The sequence below is a fragment of the Lacerta agilis genome, chromosome 12 (genome assembly GCF_009819535.1).
Source record: "Lacerta agilis isolate rLacAgi1 chromosome 12, rLacAgi1.pri, whole genome shotgun sequence".
NCBI lineage: Eukaryota > Metazoa > Chordata > Lepidosauria > Squamata > Lacertidae > Lacerta > Lacerta agilis.
The window spans coordinates 2,729,946-2,746,700 of record NC_046323.1 but is presented as its reverse complement, the minus strand read 5'-3'; the positions used below and the strand labels follow the sequence as shown (position 1 = coordinate 2,746,700).

General features: G+C 45.6%; 1 protein-coding gene, 1 long non-coding RNA gene and 1 pseudogene across 3 annotated transcripts in view; 1 reads left to right on the top strand and 2 right to left on the bottom strand.

Annotated features, from left to right (window-relative positions):
* LANCL2 (LanC like 2) overlaps positions 1-15,533 on the bottom strand; it is a 28,385-nt gene extending 12,852 nt beyond the window's left edge. For both annotated transcript variants that reach the window (XM_033165122.1, XM_033165123.1), the window contains exons 1-3: positions 15,282-15,533; positions 8,022-8,139; positions 4,029-4,236 (exon numbers count right to left, since the gene is read on the bottom strand). In XM_033165122.1, coding sequence (XP_033021013.1) covers positions 4,029-4,236; positions 8,022-8,139; positions 15,282-15,518 — 563 coding nt within the window. In that variant the 5' untranslated portion in view covers positions 15,519-15,533. The remainder of the gene's footprint in view (positions 1-4,028; positions 4,237-8,021; positions 8,140-15,281) is intronic.
* Positions 643-6,858, top strand: LOC117055543. Its single transcript, XR_004427647.1, has 2 exons — positions 643-709; positions 6,812-6,858. It is a non-coding gene; the product is annotated as an uncharacterized LOC117055543 (long non-coding RNA).
* Positions 12,780-13,171, bottom strand: LOC117055542 (annotated as a pseudogene).
* Positions 15,534-16,755: the final 1,222 nt, after the last annotated feature.

Sequence of the window (16,755 nt, the reverse complement as noted above, 5' to 3'; positions counted from 1 at the left end):
CCTGCAAAATAGATGTATTGGAATGTAATTCCCACCATCCCTTCCCACTGCCTAGCCTGGGGTGAGAAGAGTTGCAAGACATCAGGGCAGCGGGGGGCACCAGGTTGGGCTTGAAGACTGCAAAGGTAATACCTCCTGGTGAAATAAAAAATCAACTGTGTAAGATTCAATGAGGCAGATCAACCTCTAGCCACTCAACATCACACATGCTTCCAACCTGCTCCCGAATATTATCCTCTCATTCTTTCTTTACAGCAGTGGCAGCGTTTGAAACTCCCAAGGACTACTAGGCACGTTTTGCAACTTGCCATGGTCCAATTATGACCAGTTTGAGATGTATGGGCATGATGTCTTGCGCCTAGGCCCCGTCCCCACTCGGCACATGAGTGCTCTCCTCCAATCATAGCTGTCAACTTTTCCCTCTTCTTGCGAGGAATCCTATTCGGAATAAGGGAATTTCCCTTTAAAAAAGGGAAAAGTTGACAGCTGTGCCTCCAATCCCCAATGCTCTCCTGTCCATTAGTGGCGAGGGCAGTGAGGACTGTAAGCCCCGCCCCCACTCAGCACTCCCCACCCCCGGAGGCAAGCCCCTTCCTGGCGAGGGCTGGGGAGAGTGAGGCCCGCCCCCACCCGGCAGTCGATACCCCGTAGCAGATAAAGACCGCATCACTTTCAACTCAGCTGTGAAGCTCAAGAAACCTCTGAAGTGGTAAGCTGATTTAACGTGGGTTAAACGTACTTGTGTGTGATTCCTACTGCTTATCCTGAGACAACCCTGTGAACAGCCCCCCCCCCCCAGGGAAGTGGCATTTTTCCTACTTTTTGCCTTCTCAAATGCTTCACACACATCAGTCAGAGAGCACAACCATATCCTTACAGCCTGCCTTGTCCTCTAACCAGCCAATCTGTGAAATTCTACCTTCATCCTAGCACTAGCTTTTAAGGCTGTTAGTGGGAGGGGTGCCGTGGTGGAAACCAGTAAGTACAAACATTATAGAAAGGGAGAGGAGGAGGAGGAGGACAGAACCCTGTGACACCCCATAATTGAGAGCCCAAGGGTCTGAACACCACTTTCTGGACATGGCCCAGAAGGAAGGAGCGGAACCACTGTATCACTGTGCCCCCAGCTCCTCTAGATGGTCCAGAAGGATGTTATCGTCAATGGTATCAAAGGCCGCTGAGAGACCCAGCAGAACTAGGAAACAGCTTTCGCCTTTTTTCCTAGCCCACCAGAGATTATCGACCAGCACAACCAAGGCAGTTTCAGTCCCCTGATGAGGCCTGAATCCCGAGTGGAAGGGATCTACATGGTCCACATCCTCCAGGTGTGCTTGGAGTTGTTCCGCAGCCACCCACTTTGCCCAAGAATGGAAGATTTGAGACTGGGCGATAAGAGGAATTTTAAAAATAACAAAAGGGGTGAGGGGAGCCAGGAAAGCAAACCCCCGTCATGTAATTGAAAGGGAATATGCAGAGCTCTGATAAGCACGTCTTACCTTGCCCCACAAGATGGCACTGAAGTAAGACATTTGAGTGCAAACTGTACACTCAAAGTCGGTGTTTCTTCCATCACTTGTGTAGGCCTGTAATGTCTGTTAGTTGTTGTGCTAGAAAGTTATATAGGAAAGGGGCGGGATGCAGGGAGAATCCAGATTTGTTTGCAGTGTGGAAAGAAAGGAGAACCTTTTTCTGCCTTCCCCACTTCCAGCCACTCTCTGAAGACTGAAGAAGGGGCCCACAAAAGAATACTGATGAGGACGAGACCATATGAAAAATGAACATAAGGTTTCAGCTGGAGTTCATTCATTTTCAGCTTTCTAATCTTGTCATACAAAAAAAGCAGCGCCTAGGCATTCTGTTATTGCACCCATAACCTAGTTTTCAGGCCTCATGTGACACCTAGATTGTCTACCTGAGCTAACACTGAGCACTGGAAACAGGTTATTTCCAGGCCATCAAATGGAATTAATGAACTCCCCCACACACCATGCTGTTAAGCAAATTTCAGCCTTCAGTCATCAAGGTAAGAGTAAATCAAGTTAGGAATATGTAGAAATGAAGCCATCTATCTATCTATCTATCTATCTATCTTTCAAATTAGCAGCACATATCCCTTAGGCACAGAGTAAACTGCTCCAAATCACTTCCATTTCAAAAGTGGCTTAAGATACACCAGCCGAGAAGGGGGAAGGGAGCCACTCAGAAAAGGAGAGAGATAACCAGCAGATCTACCCCCACGCAGCTTTCTGGATGGCAGCCACTTCCTAGGAACTCAGCCCAACTGTTTCCAATGACATTTATTTTCAATTAAGCAAACGAGAATCTTAGCCTTAATCTCATTTTTATTCTCTGCTTCCCACTCCACAAAGCAGCCCGGTTGAAACAAAATCTGAAAAAAGCAGCGCCCTGCCTTTTATTCTCAGCAGGGAAAGAAAGTTCCATTTAAAATGCAAACAGTCATATCAAAAAGCCCTGGCGGAGATTAATCTTTCAGAGACCGTGGATTAGGAAGAGAGTGATGCAACTTCTAAATATAAACTGCAGTGCAATGGCTGTAGGCAGGGCAGAGCCCCCAAGAGCACAGCAAGGGATGCCAGGGAAAAGCGATCAGGTAGGGCCACAGCAAAGATGCTAACAGAAACCACGACTATAGCCAAAGGTGACTAGAGTCTTGTCCAAAATGGGAGGAGAAAGGCGGAGAAGTATCCCAGAAGCCTCTGGATCAAATGTTATTCTTTCTAGGGATGGAAGTATCAGAGGAAACCAAAGCAAAATAAGCAGGACGGATCCTTTCTCCTGCTACAGGATGGGGGGTGGGGGAATGTAAAGCTCCTCCACCTACTTGCCCAGTAGTAAATTCTCCCAGCTGCAGGGAACTGACTGAGTCCTAGCATGGCAACTTGCTACTTCGCAGGTGCTTTGCCTTCTGCAAACAAAAGTGACCCTCCTCCCTCCTATACAGCTGCAATCGAAATTACCGGTATTCATAGCAGCAAAAGGCTGCTCTTAGTACAAAATGATGCTAGCCATGAAGGGGTTGAACAATAGTGAGACTGGAGAAACCAGTGTAAGTTGCATTTCACAGCTGAATTTGGGGAAACCACTTGAAGCATTTGTTTTACCGAGCTATTTCAATTGCTTTTGTTTGGTTTGCTCACTGCAAACAGCTGAAAGTCTGTAAATTTTGATAATAAACCTGATTTGCAATGGGGGTTGAATAATTTCAATTGCAACTGTAGATGTATCAGGGATAGGGATAAACACTACTGGCTGATTCCTCATTTTCACCCCAATTCCTGATTTCAGAGAGTTCTACTATTGCTAAACTTGAGTAGTCACAGTCTAGAAAGGCAGTTAATCAATTAATCAATGCTTAACCTAAAATTATTTTCAATGAAAAATGCAATGGAAGCTGCAATTGGGGCTTTAAAATACTTATTTGGCTAAGGTGCAACTCTCTTACGTTGACACAGAATTTATTTAGCTAGTTCTTGGTAACGTATCTTGACAGGCCTTGAGCAACAGTGCAGTTCATCGTGATGATGGAGCTTGCCTCCAAAGCCCACACCAACCTGCTCATGCTCTGAGGCCCGTTTCAGACCTAGGTACCTCCATCCTCTCAGGTGAGCCAGGGGCAGCAACAGGAGAGAGGACTTCCTTAACTCAGGTTTTGTCTTCGTCTTGAGAGGATTCCCTGAAACTGGCCCATAAGGCCTTTCAGCACCAGGCAAAGACCTTTTATTTCCTTTGGCTTTTAAACTTTTAACACCTGGAATGCTTTTATGCCGGTTTGATAGCTGCTATTTTAATTCTCTGACATTACTATATTGCTAGGGCGGCTAACTGGCAGCAGCACATTAGGAGTCTTTCTCTGGAGGCTGAGATATCTATAAGAAAAACCAACTTAATCCTCTCCAGCTCCTTCGTCTGGCCTCCCAAGGAGGGGATTTTCTATGCTGTTACTGACCCACTGAAGAATGCTTAGCCTGTTCCTAAGCGTTTGTCCCCAGCCCATCTCAGGTACTCACTTGGTCACACATTCCTTGGATTCAGTGTCATTCTTCAGCTTGTGGTAGACCACTGCTCCCACCGCCAAGGGTCCAGCATCACCACAGAGGAAAGTAATCCTCCTTCCATTCAGATTGCGTAGGATCCTCTTCACATAATCCAGGGATCGCTGCAGATGACTTTGTTCTTGCGTCACACGGTACAGCTGAAGGTACAAAAGGGCTATCCCTGGAATCACCAGAAAGAAGAAAAATTAAATGGCCTTATTTCCTCTCCTTTGCTGACCCATAGAGTTGCAATAGTCCTTTTAAAAAAAATGACGACAGGACTTTTTATACCTTTTTGAAGCCAGGACTCACCTTTAGCCACCAAGTACAAGATGGATCTCACTCTCCTTTTTTGCCTCTTCTTTTCTCTTCCCACCCTTCTCTTCTTAAATCAAAGCCAATAGAAAATGATGCTTCTACAGCCCACCTTGAGCACAGCCTGCTACTTGTGGTCTTGACTCACCAGGGGAAGACTAACCTGATGCGACTTATGCTGGCCACTAAACAAACCTTAATTATGGGATGAAATAATACTGCATAACTCCCATTAAAGACACGTGGCATCATCCTGAGCAGTGAGATGCAAGTGCCACTGAATTCAGATAAGTAACTTAAATGAGGTGGGTGTCAGGATGGAGGGTGCCAACCAGGTCTGACCATTTATTTATCTCTACATTTTGTATTTCACCCCTAATCAGAGTGATATCAAGCAAGAGTCGCAACTGTTAAAATATTACATGAAAACAATCAGTACAATATATTAGAGAATCAAATAGTTCAGAGCGTTCAACTGATACACTTGATCAAATCACAATTCTGTCAAACCCAACTACAAAGGCCGACAACCCTTCAAACCCAGACAGTGCAGACTGGTCTCCTGGCAAGGGAGATGGATGGCAACCAACCAACCACCTGCTCCTCTGACCTGCATTGGTGCTGGGCAGACACAGCTGGGTTAGCACAGACCACTGCACTCATCTGCTCAGGTCTCAGTTATACACCCAAAGTTGCCTCCCTCATCTACAATCAAATCATGGATAATATTTTTTTCTTGACAGACCTGGCATTTCGCACACATACCCCAGATGGTTGGCTCACCATCAACCCCAGATTCTGGAATATAGCAGGTGGAGCAGAAGGAAGAAGGGCTCTGATTTAGCTCTTGGCCTCCCCTCTACCTCAGTTCAGACACATCATTTGCTTTTTGAGTCAGAGGGTCATTTTTCCTTCCGGTCAACCTTCCAAGAGCCATTTGCCAGTAGCTGGTGGAGCCAGAGGCAAAAGTGGGTAGAGCAACAATGTAAATTTTACAATTATCCAGTAGGCTACCTCCATCCTCCATCTAGACAAGCAAGAGGCATTATCAGAGTTCAAGCAAGACAGACACTTTGGATGTGAAGGAGAGCCAGTGAGGCATGTAACCTGGAAAAAGTTCAGGGGGCCAGACAGTGAGGGATTCCTGCCCCTGCCCACATTTCTCCCCAGCCTGGTAAGACAGAGCCTAATAGGCAAAATATACTGTATGACATTGTGAACTTTGAACGATTTATATAAAAATCTCAATATCCATCCCTCTTTTTCACCCTTTGAAGATTTCAGTGGTACCCTGGTTCTCAAACGCCTTGCTACTCAAAAAACTGCAAAAGTATTCTGGTTTACGAACATTTTTGGGAAGCCGAACGTGCTCCATTTTGAGTGCCACACTTCTGTTTTGAGTGTTACGCTGAGGTCTGTCTATTTTTGCTATTTATTTTGCGTTTTTGTGGCTCTTTTTTGTTTTGTTTTTGTAACTGTGTGGAACCCAGTTCAGCTACTGATTGATTGATTGTGTGTGTGACTGCAGTACATTGTTTACTGATTTTATTTTATGGATCAATGGTCTCGTTAGATAGTAAAATTAATGTTAAATTACTGTTTATGGGGTTGTTTTTAAAAGTCTGGAATAGATTAATCCATTTTGCATTACTTTTTATGGGAAAGCGCACCTTGGTTCTGGAAGGCTTTTGTTTTGTAATGGACTTCCGGGACGGATTAAGTTTGGGAACCAAGGTACCACCGTACTTCAATAGTAATTGTTTTGCATCTTGCATAATAGAAGAAATGCAGCAGAGGTGAATACTGCATCTTGCTGAATTACATTACCTCTGTTGGGAAAAAATGATTCCCCCCCCCCTTAGGATTAAATTAGAGGGTTGCATGAGATGAGCCTGAGTGTTGGATCTTGACCAGAGGCACGGGTTCAAATCCTCATTCCGCTATGAAGCTCACTAGAGTAGGCTAGTCTCCCTCTTATCTTATACAATCTTATAAGATTGTTGTGACTATACATTGGATAACCATATATGTCAATATGAGCTTCTTCAAGGAAAGGCAGGAAAGAAATGTGTGGAAAAAATAAAACATATACAGCTGTTTTATATTTAACAAACACAAAAACATTCTAAAACTTATTTTTCTGTCGTATTTGAGCATTCCTGTATAAAGCCCAAGCCATTCTCCATGCAACTGTTATTACTCATCCATCTGCCTTGCTATTTTAAGTGGAAGGTTGATTTGTTTTAATTGCCCTAGTGTGAATTAGCCATTAATTCTGTCAATCCCAGTGTCAGAATTCTGTTTGGCTTCTAAAGAAACAGCAAGTGAGAGGCGGCATTAAAAAAAAAAAAACCTTTAGTGCCTCACAGATGCCCCCATTTTTAGGTTTTTAAAACAAACCAATCACAAATGTCACCTTTTTGTCATTTCTCCTCCTACAGAACCATCTGCCCAGAACATTCTGAATCCTTCCAAGAGCCATTAAGAAGAGGAAAAATACAGAACTTCCATTTCCAGAACTGAATGTGGGCCAATAATCCTCTTTCATATTTAAATATTCTTAGCAACAAAGCTGGAAGGAACCTGGGGAGCATACAGTGCAAACATCTATTATAGAATACCGGTAGGATAATACATGTATCAGTTGAAGTCCACCTTGATTGCATGCAATATGCCATAAGCACAGAATTGTAATGAAGAAGTATCCACATCTATGCACACTTAGTGCAAATTAATAAATTTTGCACACAGACAGTACAAACTCACTGACACCCCCCCAAAAAAAGCTGTGTTCTGCAACCTGAATAACTATGCAAATTAAGCAAATCTGCATCATCTACTTTACATATTTCATGATGGCTATTGCTCTGGGCAAGATAAAGTGACTAAAAAATTCAATAAATAAATAAATAAAATTGTTGCTGCCATATGGACTACAAACTTGCATTTTCAAAAAATAAAAATACAAAATCAGGAATTACTAGGAGACTGAATTCTATGCCCAATACAGCATTCTGTTCTTTTGATGACAAAATGGTGACATACACACTGCCTAATTAAAAGGCTCAGTCCACCATTCATCTAATCCAAATGGGTCAATCCACCAGTCAACCCTTTCAACCAACCCACCCCCTATAAGCATACAAATAATGGTAGAAGATGTTGGGTAAATTGAAAACTACAAGTGGCAACAGACCAGACTTCACAGAAGCAGACCAGGCTATGCTCAAAACAGCAGTAATTGGTGGTGGTGGGTTTTTTATTTTAAGAATTTGGAAAACAGGATTAATAGTTTTCTTAGGTGACCAAGGAAGAGATTTCCTGGCCAACTAATTGTTAATGGCTCTAAGTGGGAAAGTAAGCAGGAAGAAACCTGTAGCAACCTGGTCTTCACTTTCTACCTCCAGAGAGCAACTGGGTTGAAAGTGGGAGTATATGCCAGCCCTAGAATGCTGTCAAACATTCTGAATGTGGATTCATGGAAAAGCAGACTAAAACGTTATGAATATACTTATCAATGGAATATCAATGGAAACTAAGCCTGAACCTAGAACGCAGCACTAGATCACAAAGTAAGCTGCTGTATCTGTGAGGATCTTATAAATTCAAAGGTAATTCCATGAACTTTGTCTAGAAGTTTGGGTACCTCACCTGTCCAGCCAGTATATGCAGAGCAGTCGTGAGGATCTGCAGTCTTCAGCCCTTCTTCCATTTGCTGCAGCAAATCCTTAATTTTAGTTGTGATCCTTTTACTGAAATAAGAGCAGATCTGTAGGGGGGAAAAGATCATTTAAAAACCAACAAAAATCCTAACAGCTAATTAAGGCTGTTCAACACACGTTTGTGAATAAACAGGGCCAACTCAAGCTACTTTGCTCACCTAGAGGAAAATACAACTCCTCCTAGATGATGAGCATGGTATGCATGCAGGTATGCACGTGTTTCCTCTTTAAGAGTTGTCCTGACTGGCGCCTATTTCCCTTCTTCCATTGGGAAAGGACTAACTCCATTCACCTCTCCAGAGCAGTGGGGCCAACCATTTTTGGCCTGAGCGCGTCATTTGCCCTGGCCAACCCACTGGTAGTTACTGGCCACACATGGATGTGGCCACCCCCCCCCCCCAAGTCTCCCACCTCAGATCTGTGCAGATCAGTTGAGGAGGGGGTTATCGCCCCTACTCCCCACCTATTAAAGGACTGATTGTGGAAGGGCAATTTAATAATTTAAATCCTCATCAGGGTACTAGTTTAGACAGAGGTTTAAGCCTTTCCACCCATCCTAGTGCTGTGTCTACTTTGGTTATGGGGAGGTGAAGAGACAGTGCAGGTCGCCTGGAACAACTGTTTACCTCTTTCCTGCAAAATGAGGAGGTAACGGGGCCGCAGTTAGGAAAACGGGGGAAGGCACAGTTGCCACCACATAATCATAGGCCTTGCTGTCAAAGCTGTTAACCGCAGTGCCCATTGCTCTCCCTAAAGGTGCCTGTGAAATGCTACTGATGTAGGCAAGTGAGTTGGGTCAGCTGCAGATTAATTAAAATCAAGCAGAAATATTCTGGTTTGTGTGGAGTCAAGTTCTAAAATTTCACCAAATACTAGCTTAATTTGGTTACATATCAGGTTTTAATAGAAGATCATTCAATCGGCAAGAAGAGTAAAGAGTGGCTGAAATGAAATTCCATCACAAGACTGGGGAAGCTCACAAAGAACCCATTTTCATTCATACAGAACTAATCATAACTTCACTTGCATAATTAGGTCATTAGGGTGGACGTTGGCAAGATTTCTAATAAGGAAGTTAGGTATAATAATAATAATAATAATAATAATAATAATAATAATAATATTTGTACCCCGCCCATCTGGCTGGGTCACCCCAGCCACCCTGGGTGGCTTTCAACAAATATAAAAATACATTAAAATGGTATTGGAATGATGTAGGAAAATTAAAAGCCGCCTTTTTAACAAAACACAATTAACCAGGTTAATTCACACTGTACAGTTGTCTCAGTCATGAATATGAGCCCACAGGTGTTCTAGCCATGAGAAGTTTTACTAACCAGACTACTGCTATATATTTGTTAAGTCATCTATAGACTCAAGAGAGAGAGAACAAACTACTGGTATGTTCCATTCTGGAAGAGCTTCCCTGATCAAGAAGCCCATTATCAGAAAATGGACAAGACTGTTCTATGAGCTACACCTAACTTGTTGTTACAGCACATAAAACAAATCAACAAACAACAACCCCCACCCATAACCAAAAAGCAGTAATTCCATATAACACATTACTGAGAGGACACCAAAAATGAATGCATCAATTTTAAAGGCATGTGTTCCGCAACCAATGGAATTATTGTCATCATCACAAGCACATTATTTGCCTTCTAAATTTGCACTTAAGATAATCAAAACACACGCATACAAACACACACACAAATAAGACAAGGATAAAAACCCAACAAGTAGACATTTTGGGAAAGACCCGTTTCTCCAGCTGGGAATGCCTGTTAGAACAAATTTATCTTCCACTGTTTCCGGAAACTGCAATGTAATGGCTCTAGATGCAGTTCTGCAGGGAGGGAGTTCCATATTCTTGGGGCCATCACCAATGAGTTGCAGGATCCATCCATTTTGACCATCAATAGATAGACCTGATGACACCAGAGTGGAGAGTCAGTGTGCCACTGTTGCAAGAGAAATCCATGCATAGCCATGAAGCACCATGGATGCTTTTCAGCCAGTTACTGTTTCTCAGTTCAATCTACCCCACTGGCGTGTATGGATAGGATGGGATAACCCTAAATAACACCGCCTGAACTTCTTAGCGCAAGGATAGTACACAGACACAATAAATAAATAAATAAATACTGCTGGAAACAATACACAAAATTATCGGCATAAAGATGTTCCACAAGACAGTGAAGAGTTCCTGTCATGCCATTTAAACCACACCACGTGATTTGTCAAAAAGGTACCGGTAACTCTAAATACGTTTCCCGTAAATGTGAGTTACAAGCAATCCTCAAGTGGCCACAAAGCAGCCAAACATCACTAAATCATTTGAAGACACCCTCATTAAGTACTCCCACTAACCGGCAATGCTTGCCATTAAATATCATTAGGCTTCAGTTGGCTCCAGGGAATCAAAGTCTAAAATAAACCTTAATTACATGGAGTGTGCAATGCAACCCGCAAACACGACAGGACACATACAAACAAATAGTTAGACTTCATTAATTAATTAGCCCTAAGTCTGCAAAGTCCATTCTGCTCCTGGTTTTTTTTTTGGGGGGGGGGGGTCATCAGGGTTTGAAGGCAGCTCTTGATTATGCTCTGCAGTCAACTATCATAACACTGTGACTCAATTTGAGGCTGTCAAAACATTATGATCCTGTGCTGCTCTAGCGATGTGATTAAGTCAAGCAATGGCTTCAGATACAGGGAAGAGAAGCATCTTTCTCATGCATGCCATTGGATGACTGGCTTGCTTATCCAAATATGGGCAGCTGGAGTAAGGCAATGACAGATTCTAGTGCCAGGCCAACATCTGGGGACCCAAGGCTGAGAAAGGCTGTCATAGGCAATGGCCTCACAGCTGAGCCAAAATGTATGGCACTGTGACAAATGCATTGTGTTCTCTGTGTCTCCTAAGCTCACCAGTAGCATTCAAAATGGAGTATCAGTATCTCCTTCAACAAAAACCTGCACACCTCCCTGTGGGAAAAAATGCTCATCATATCCCTTCCACTGACCTTGAACAGTAACTTCAAGAACCTAGGCAAATGACCTCCACTGAGTCCCAGTAGCCTCAACTGGTGCAGTGACAGGTGGCAGCAGCTGCACTGTTTCTTTGCTCCACCATAGTAACGCCACATTCAAGAGAGAATTTAAATGGCTCAGGAAAGGTGGCAGCACAGTGGTGGGTCCTGCCAAGAGGCCAGGGCCCCACGTGGGAAGTTGTTGGGGGGGGGGGGTTAGTTGTTATTTCAAGTATTTAGATTTCTTTTCTTTTCTTCCACCACGTCAAAGTTAGTTTCAGAGTAAGACCTGCAGAATTTGTCATCCAACCAGGGAGTCCAAGCAGGTACTGCGGTCTGTTTTAAAATCCCAAGGCAGCAGCCATAATCAGGAGGTTTAGAGGCCTTGGTGGCCGGTGTGGCCAGTGGGCTGTGTTTGGGCTGGCAGGTTACAGGTTCTGCAAGCCCAGAGTTCTGCCTTCCAGAACTAGAAACAGTTGGCAAGAGTCTTTCTCCTAAAACATTCCTCCTTACTGGAAATGAGAAGGACTAAGGCCCTGTACACACTAGCGTATAAATGGGCACATACACAGCACAGATTCTATTAAAAAAAAACAAAAACATTTTCTGATATATACCAGCCTTGCACAGAACAGCAGGTTTTAAAAATGTGTGTTGCACCCACTAAAGAGCACTTCACCAATGAAACATGTAATGATGCTTACACAAAGCATAAAGTTAAAGGTTCACCCTTCTCATTATGATTATTTTTAATGTTATTCTTAATTTTTATTCCAACATCCTTCTTTATCTTAATTTTCTGTGAGTAATGCAAATGTTACCATTGTTGATTTTAATAAATAATGTTGTAATTTCAAGTTTCAAGGTGTCTTATTTACAACAACTTTCTTTACTATGTTGTAGAATGTAGGTAAAAATAAAGATACGTAAAAGAATGCAAATTTGTCACTGCAGCTTTCTGTTTGTTCGCTTAAAGAAGGTATATTTCCAGGGGGACACAGAGCACTTTTTTATTTGGTAGGCCAAATAAGTTTGGTAACCTCTGATCTAGAGCACCACCTGTTGCCAACATGTGGCACTTTTAGCTATTGTTTTGGGGAAAGAATATAGCACCATTGAAAAATTTAGCTGGCTTTGAGCAACTTACACAACCTGAGGTCACTTTCACAACTATTTGGCTACAATCCCATGCTCCAGGGGTTGCTTGCTTGGGCATAGCTGTGGGGGGGGGGGATTGAAAGTACTCAATTATCTGAGGTTCTCCCCCTCAGCAACCTGCCCCCCCCCGATGTCCTATTCAAGGGACAGGTATTTTTACCTAAGATCTCCCAAGAAAAGCTGAACAACTTTGATTTCCTTAAAAAAAAGCTCCCCCCCCCCCTTAACAAAAATCCTGGCTATGCCCATGGTTGCTAAAGCTTTCACCAGTGACCCTGGGGATGTGCTCCAGACTCTGAGCTTTCTTTTTTAAAAAGAAGTCTGCCTCAGCCCTCCTAGAAAGGAAGTTATGGGGCAAAATGTGCTGGTAACCTTTTTTCTTTGTACAGTATAGCGTTTATTTGAATAGTAATTTAGCAACCCTTGTCGCCATTCACATCACCAACTGATTTTGCCTCAACTTGAACGATATTTGTAGAGACCACCACAATTTCATCTTGGTATTAAGACATTGAATTAGGACCAAAAAGACTTTCAAACACTACACCCCACCAGGCCACGTTTGCCTATGATTTCGCAGATGTAAAACCACATTACTACTTCAGTACCCACCAAGCCGTTCCTTACAGCTTCTTTGACGGTGAGTGGCCAGACCGCCAGGTCATCAGAAATCCTTTCATGCCATCCACAGCCTTAGGAATTTCAGCAGGAGTTGGGGGAAGCAATTCAACTTTAGCATAGTACCAAAATGTGGCCAGGTGAAGCTTTGAATAAGTGGTAGCAGCAAAAATGAGCTTGGGCCCTTTGGTGGTGATGGCATCACCAGCTTCTGTGCAGCCTGTGCCATCCTGAGAGTGAACAGCAGCTGGAGGAAGACTGGAGACAAGGAGGAGAAGGAACAGCAGACAAGTCGTGCTGGTAACTGCTAAGTGATTTCTGTGAAATGAGAGTGTGTGCTATCTTGTACATTTTCCCTTATATTGAGGAATGGTCCCTCTTAGAATCATAGAATTGTAGAGTTGGAAGGACCCTGAGGAACACCTAGTCCAACGCCCTGCAACGTGGGGCTCAAACCCACAACCCTGAGATTTAAGAGTCTCATGTTCTATCACCTGAGCTATTCCAGATGCAACAGCATCATTGCAAGTGTGTGTGTAATATCAATATTGTGTGATCATAGTTTCAGTTACCGGTATATATACTGGTACCAGTATTTATAAATACTTATGGTTGCCCACTATTGCTGAGGCTGAGGTTTGTGGTGTCCAATTAAGAATTGCTATTAAAAATGTGATATTAACAAGGTGTCACTTATATGAATTGTGTATTAGTTCATGAGTTTCAAAAAAAAATGAATAGAAAGTGCTGCTGCATTGGGGGGGGGGGGATGGCAACTAGCCATTCTGTTTTTGCACCTGCAACCCAGGTTCCAGGAGTCATGTGGTGAACAAATTTTCTATCCCAGTCTCTTAACACTGGTAATCATAATTGAAAAACCAAACCGGCAACACACATTGGGTGAATATATGCTACCTATCACCATCACACCATGTGTACAAACACAGCCTAAAACACAGCACTGTGGGGGAACAGCCTCACTGCCTAACTTTGTCAACCCAGCAGGAATTGCTTGAGAAGACATGTGCAGGGAATCACACAGCGAGTGAGCAGTTATATTTGCACCCAGCTCCTGAAATACTACAGAATGAATACTATCGCCTTATTACCATATACCTTTCCCAATTCTACATGCCGCCATATTCTTACTTCGAGTCTCAAATTTAATTCTCAGAGAAGTAACGAGCCTGTAACAGGGTGCAAACAATTCAGGCTGTGGGCAAGAGCCTCACTCGATACGATGCTCCTCCATACAAATTTATTATTTTCTATGTATTAAATCTGTATACTGCCCTCAATTTAAAGATCTCAGTGCTATTCACAGTATAAAAATACGGAATAAAAACCACAAAGTACAAACAAGTACAAAGCAGAGCAAATCAGTAACACCCCCCAAGCACATTTTTTTTTTTAAAATGCAGAAAACCAGCTTCCATTCAGAGACATGGTTGGGCTATAAAAAACAGGGGTCCCCAAACTAAGGCCCGGGAGTTGGATGCGGCCCAATCGCCTTCTAAATCCGGCCTGTGGGCGGTCTGGGAATCAGCGTGTTTTTACATGAGTAGAATGTGTGCTTTTATTTAAAATGCATCTCTGGGTTATTTGCGGGGCATAGGAATTCGTTCTCCCCCCCCCCTTCAAAATATAGTCCGGCCCCCCACAAGGTCTGAGGGACAGTGGACCGGCCCCCTGCTGAAAAAAGTTTGCTGACCCCTGGGCTATAACTTCCTCCTGGTACGCTACTAGTTTTCTATGTGAAGGCTTTCCATGGAGAACCTCTCAGCCACATGAGGCCCTGCAGATGCAGCGAGCGGGACAAGGGCGGCAACAGCTTCCCCGGCTCACGGAGAGCTCGCCCCCAAAGTCCGTATTAAGCACGTTATTAAGCCACCATGCATGCTTATTCGCGAGGCGAGGCAACCGCTAAAGGTGCACGAAAGACCCATAAACTCTGCAGCGCTTTCGAAGGACTCTGCAGGGCAGAGCACAGCAGCAGCCACCCCCAAAAGCTCCACTTCTTTTCTCAGGCGGACTCTTCGCAACTTTACGCTCGGAGGCCCAGGGGAGGGGGGAGGGGCAAGCGAAAACGAAACGCGGAGGCTGAGCGAGGAGGAGTTGGGGGCGGGGCGGGAAGGCAGGGTAATAATAATAATAATAATAATAATAATAATAATAATAATAATAATAATAATAATAATAATAATAATAATAATAATAATAATAATAATGTTAGGCGTGCAATTATTTTGCTATCACTGTCTGGACCCATTTATTCATTTACACGTGGCCGTTTTTCCTTGCGTAATTTTCAGGGCTTTGGTAGGTAGGAAGACGACGTTGCAACCAGGCCAACCCCGCCGCCCCCCCCCCCTCACCTTCCCGTCGGCGTCGAAGAGCGGGGGTTCTCCTCCGTCCCCGTCCGGCGAAGGCGGGCGGCAGCGCTTTCCCTCGGAGTCGCTGGGCGAAGGCGGGGCCCCGCTGGGCGAGGAGGCGGCGGCGGCGGCGGCTCCGTGGGGCTGGTAGTCCGGGTAAGGGTTGCTGAAGGCCCTCTCCTCCATCTCCGCCTCGCCGCCCAGCTGCACCTTCAGCCTCTTGGACATGCCCTCTCCCATCGCGGCCCTCCCACCGCGGGCACGCGCTCCGCCCGCCCCGGCGGCACCCGCGCGCCCCACAAGCGGCGGCGGCGGCGGCGGCGGCAGCTGTTGCACCGCCCGCCAAAGAGGGAGGGAGGGAGGGAGGCAGAAGCGGGGTGCTCAGCAGCAGGTGGGCGCGATGAAGGCGAGCCAGGGCTGGCCTCCGAAAAGCCCGGGGGCGTCAGGGCAGGTGCGCGGCGGCTCCCGCCGGCCCTTCTCCCACCATCGCTGCAACCGGCTCCAAGCAGGCGCCCGCGGGGCGGGTGGGCAGCGGCTGGGTCCGCGCCCTCCTCCTTCTCCTCCTCCTTCCTCGGCGGTGCTCCCCGCCACGCGGGTTCAGCGGTGGTCAGGGGTGCGCCGCGCCCTCCCCGGCAATGAGGCAGCTTCCTAAGAGTCCTGTGGAAGGAGGGCGAGTGCCGCAACCTCCCTCCCTCCCTCCGGATCAGTCCTTCGAGAACTGGCTGGGCGGAAAAGCTAGAAACCCGTTGAGGCTGGAGGGCACCCCCAAATCCCGCTTTCCGACGCACATCTTGCCTCTCTCCCCACTGCCGAGAGAGAGAGAGAGAGAGAGAGCGCGATCAGGGCGCTGCCGCCGCCGCCGCCTTTGCTGCAGTTGTCATCCAACCCCGAGGCTGCAAAGCCGGGTGTTTTCTTTCTCCTGTCCGCCCGCCGCCGAGGGGGTTCGTGGGCTCCGGCAGCATCCTTAGAGCAAGAGCATCAGGACCATCAAGGGGAAGGAAAACCCGAAGACGAGGCAGTAGATCAGCAATTCCTTGGGGAGGGACCTCCGGACCCTCCGGCCCGTTGGAATCATCGGGAAAGATTTGGGAGGAGAGGGAAAGCTTTAAAAGTGGGAGGGGGCGCCCACGGGCCACCCCACGCTGCGCACCTCCGTAGCTCTCTGCTGCTCTGGATCAAGATGCAAGCCGGAGCCTGCTTCTCAGGAGCTGCCTGCCGCCGCAAACGCTGCTTTTCAGCTGCCCGTCACACAGACCCACATCCAGCTAGTCCCCTGGACTGCAGGTGCAAGAAAGAGCTGGCTGGAGAAGCAGCCACCACTGGTGATGGCTGGCCTCCCCTGATCGGCAACGTTTTCTTTGCAGCTTCCGCTCTCCCTTTGGTGGCTGTGAGATCGGTGTTGGCCGGCCGGCCGTCCCTTCCAGTGCCAGCGAATGAACACACAACGTCTGCAGTGACACAGGCTCAGGAGGGAGGG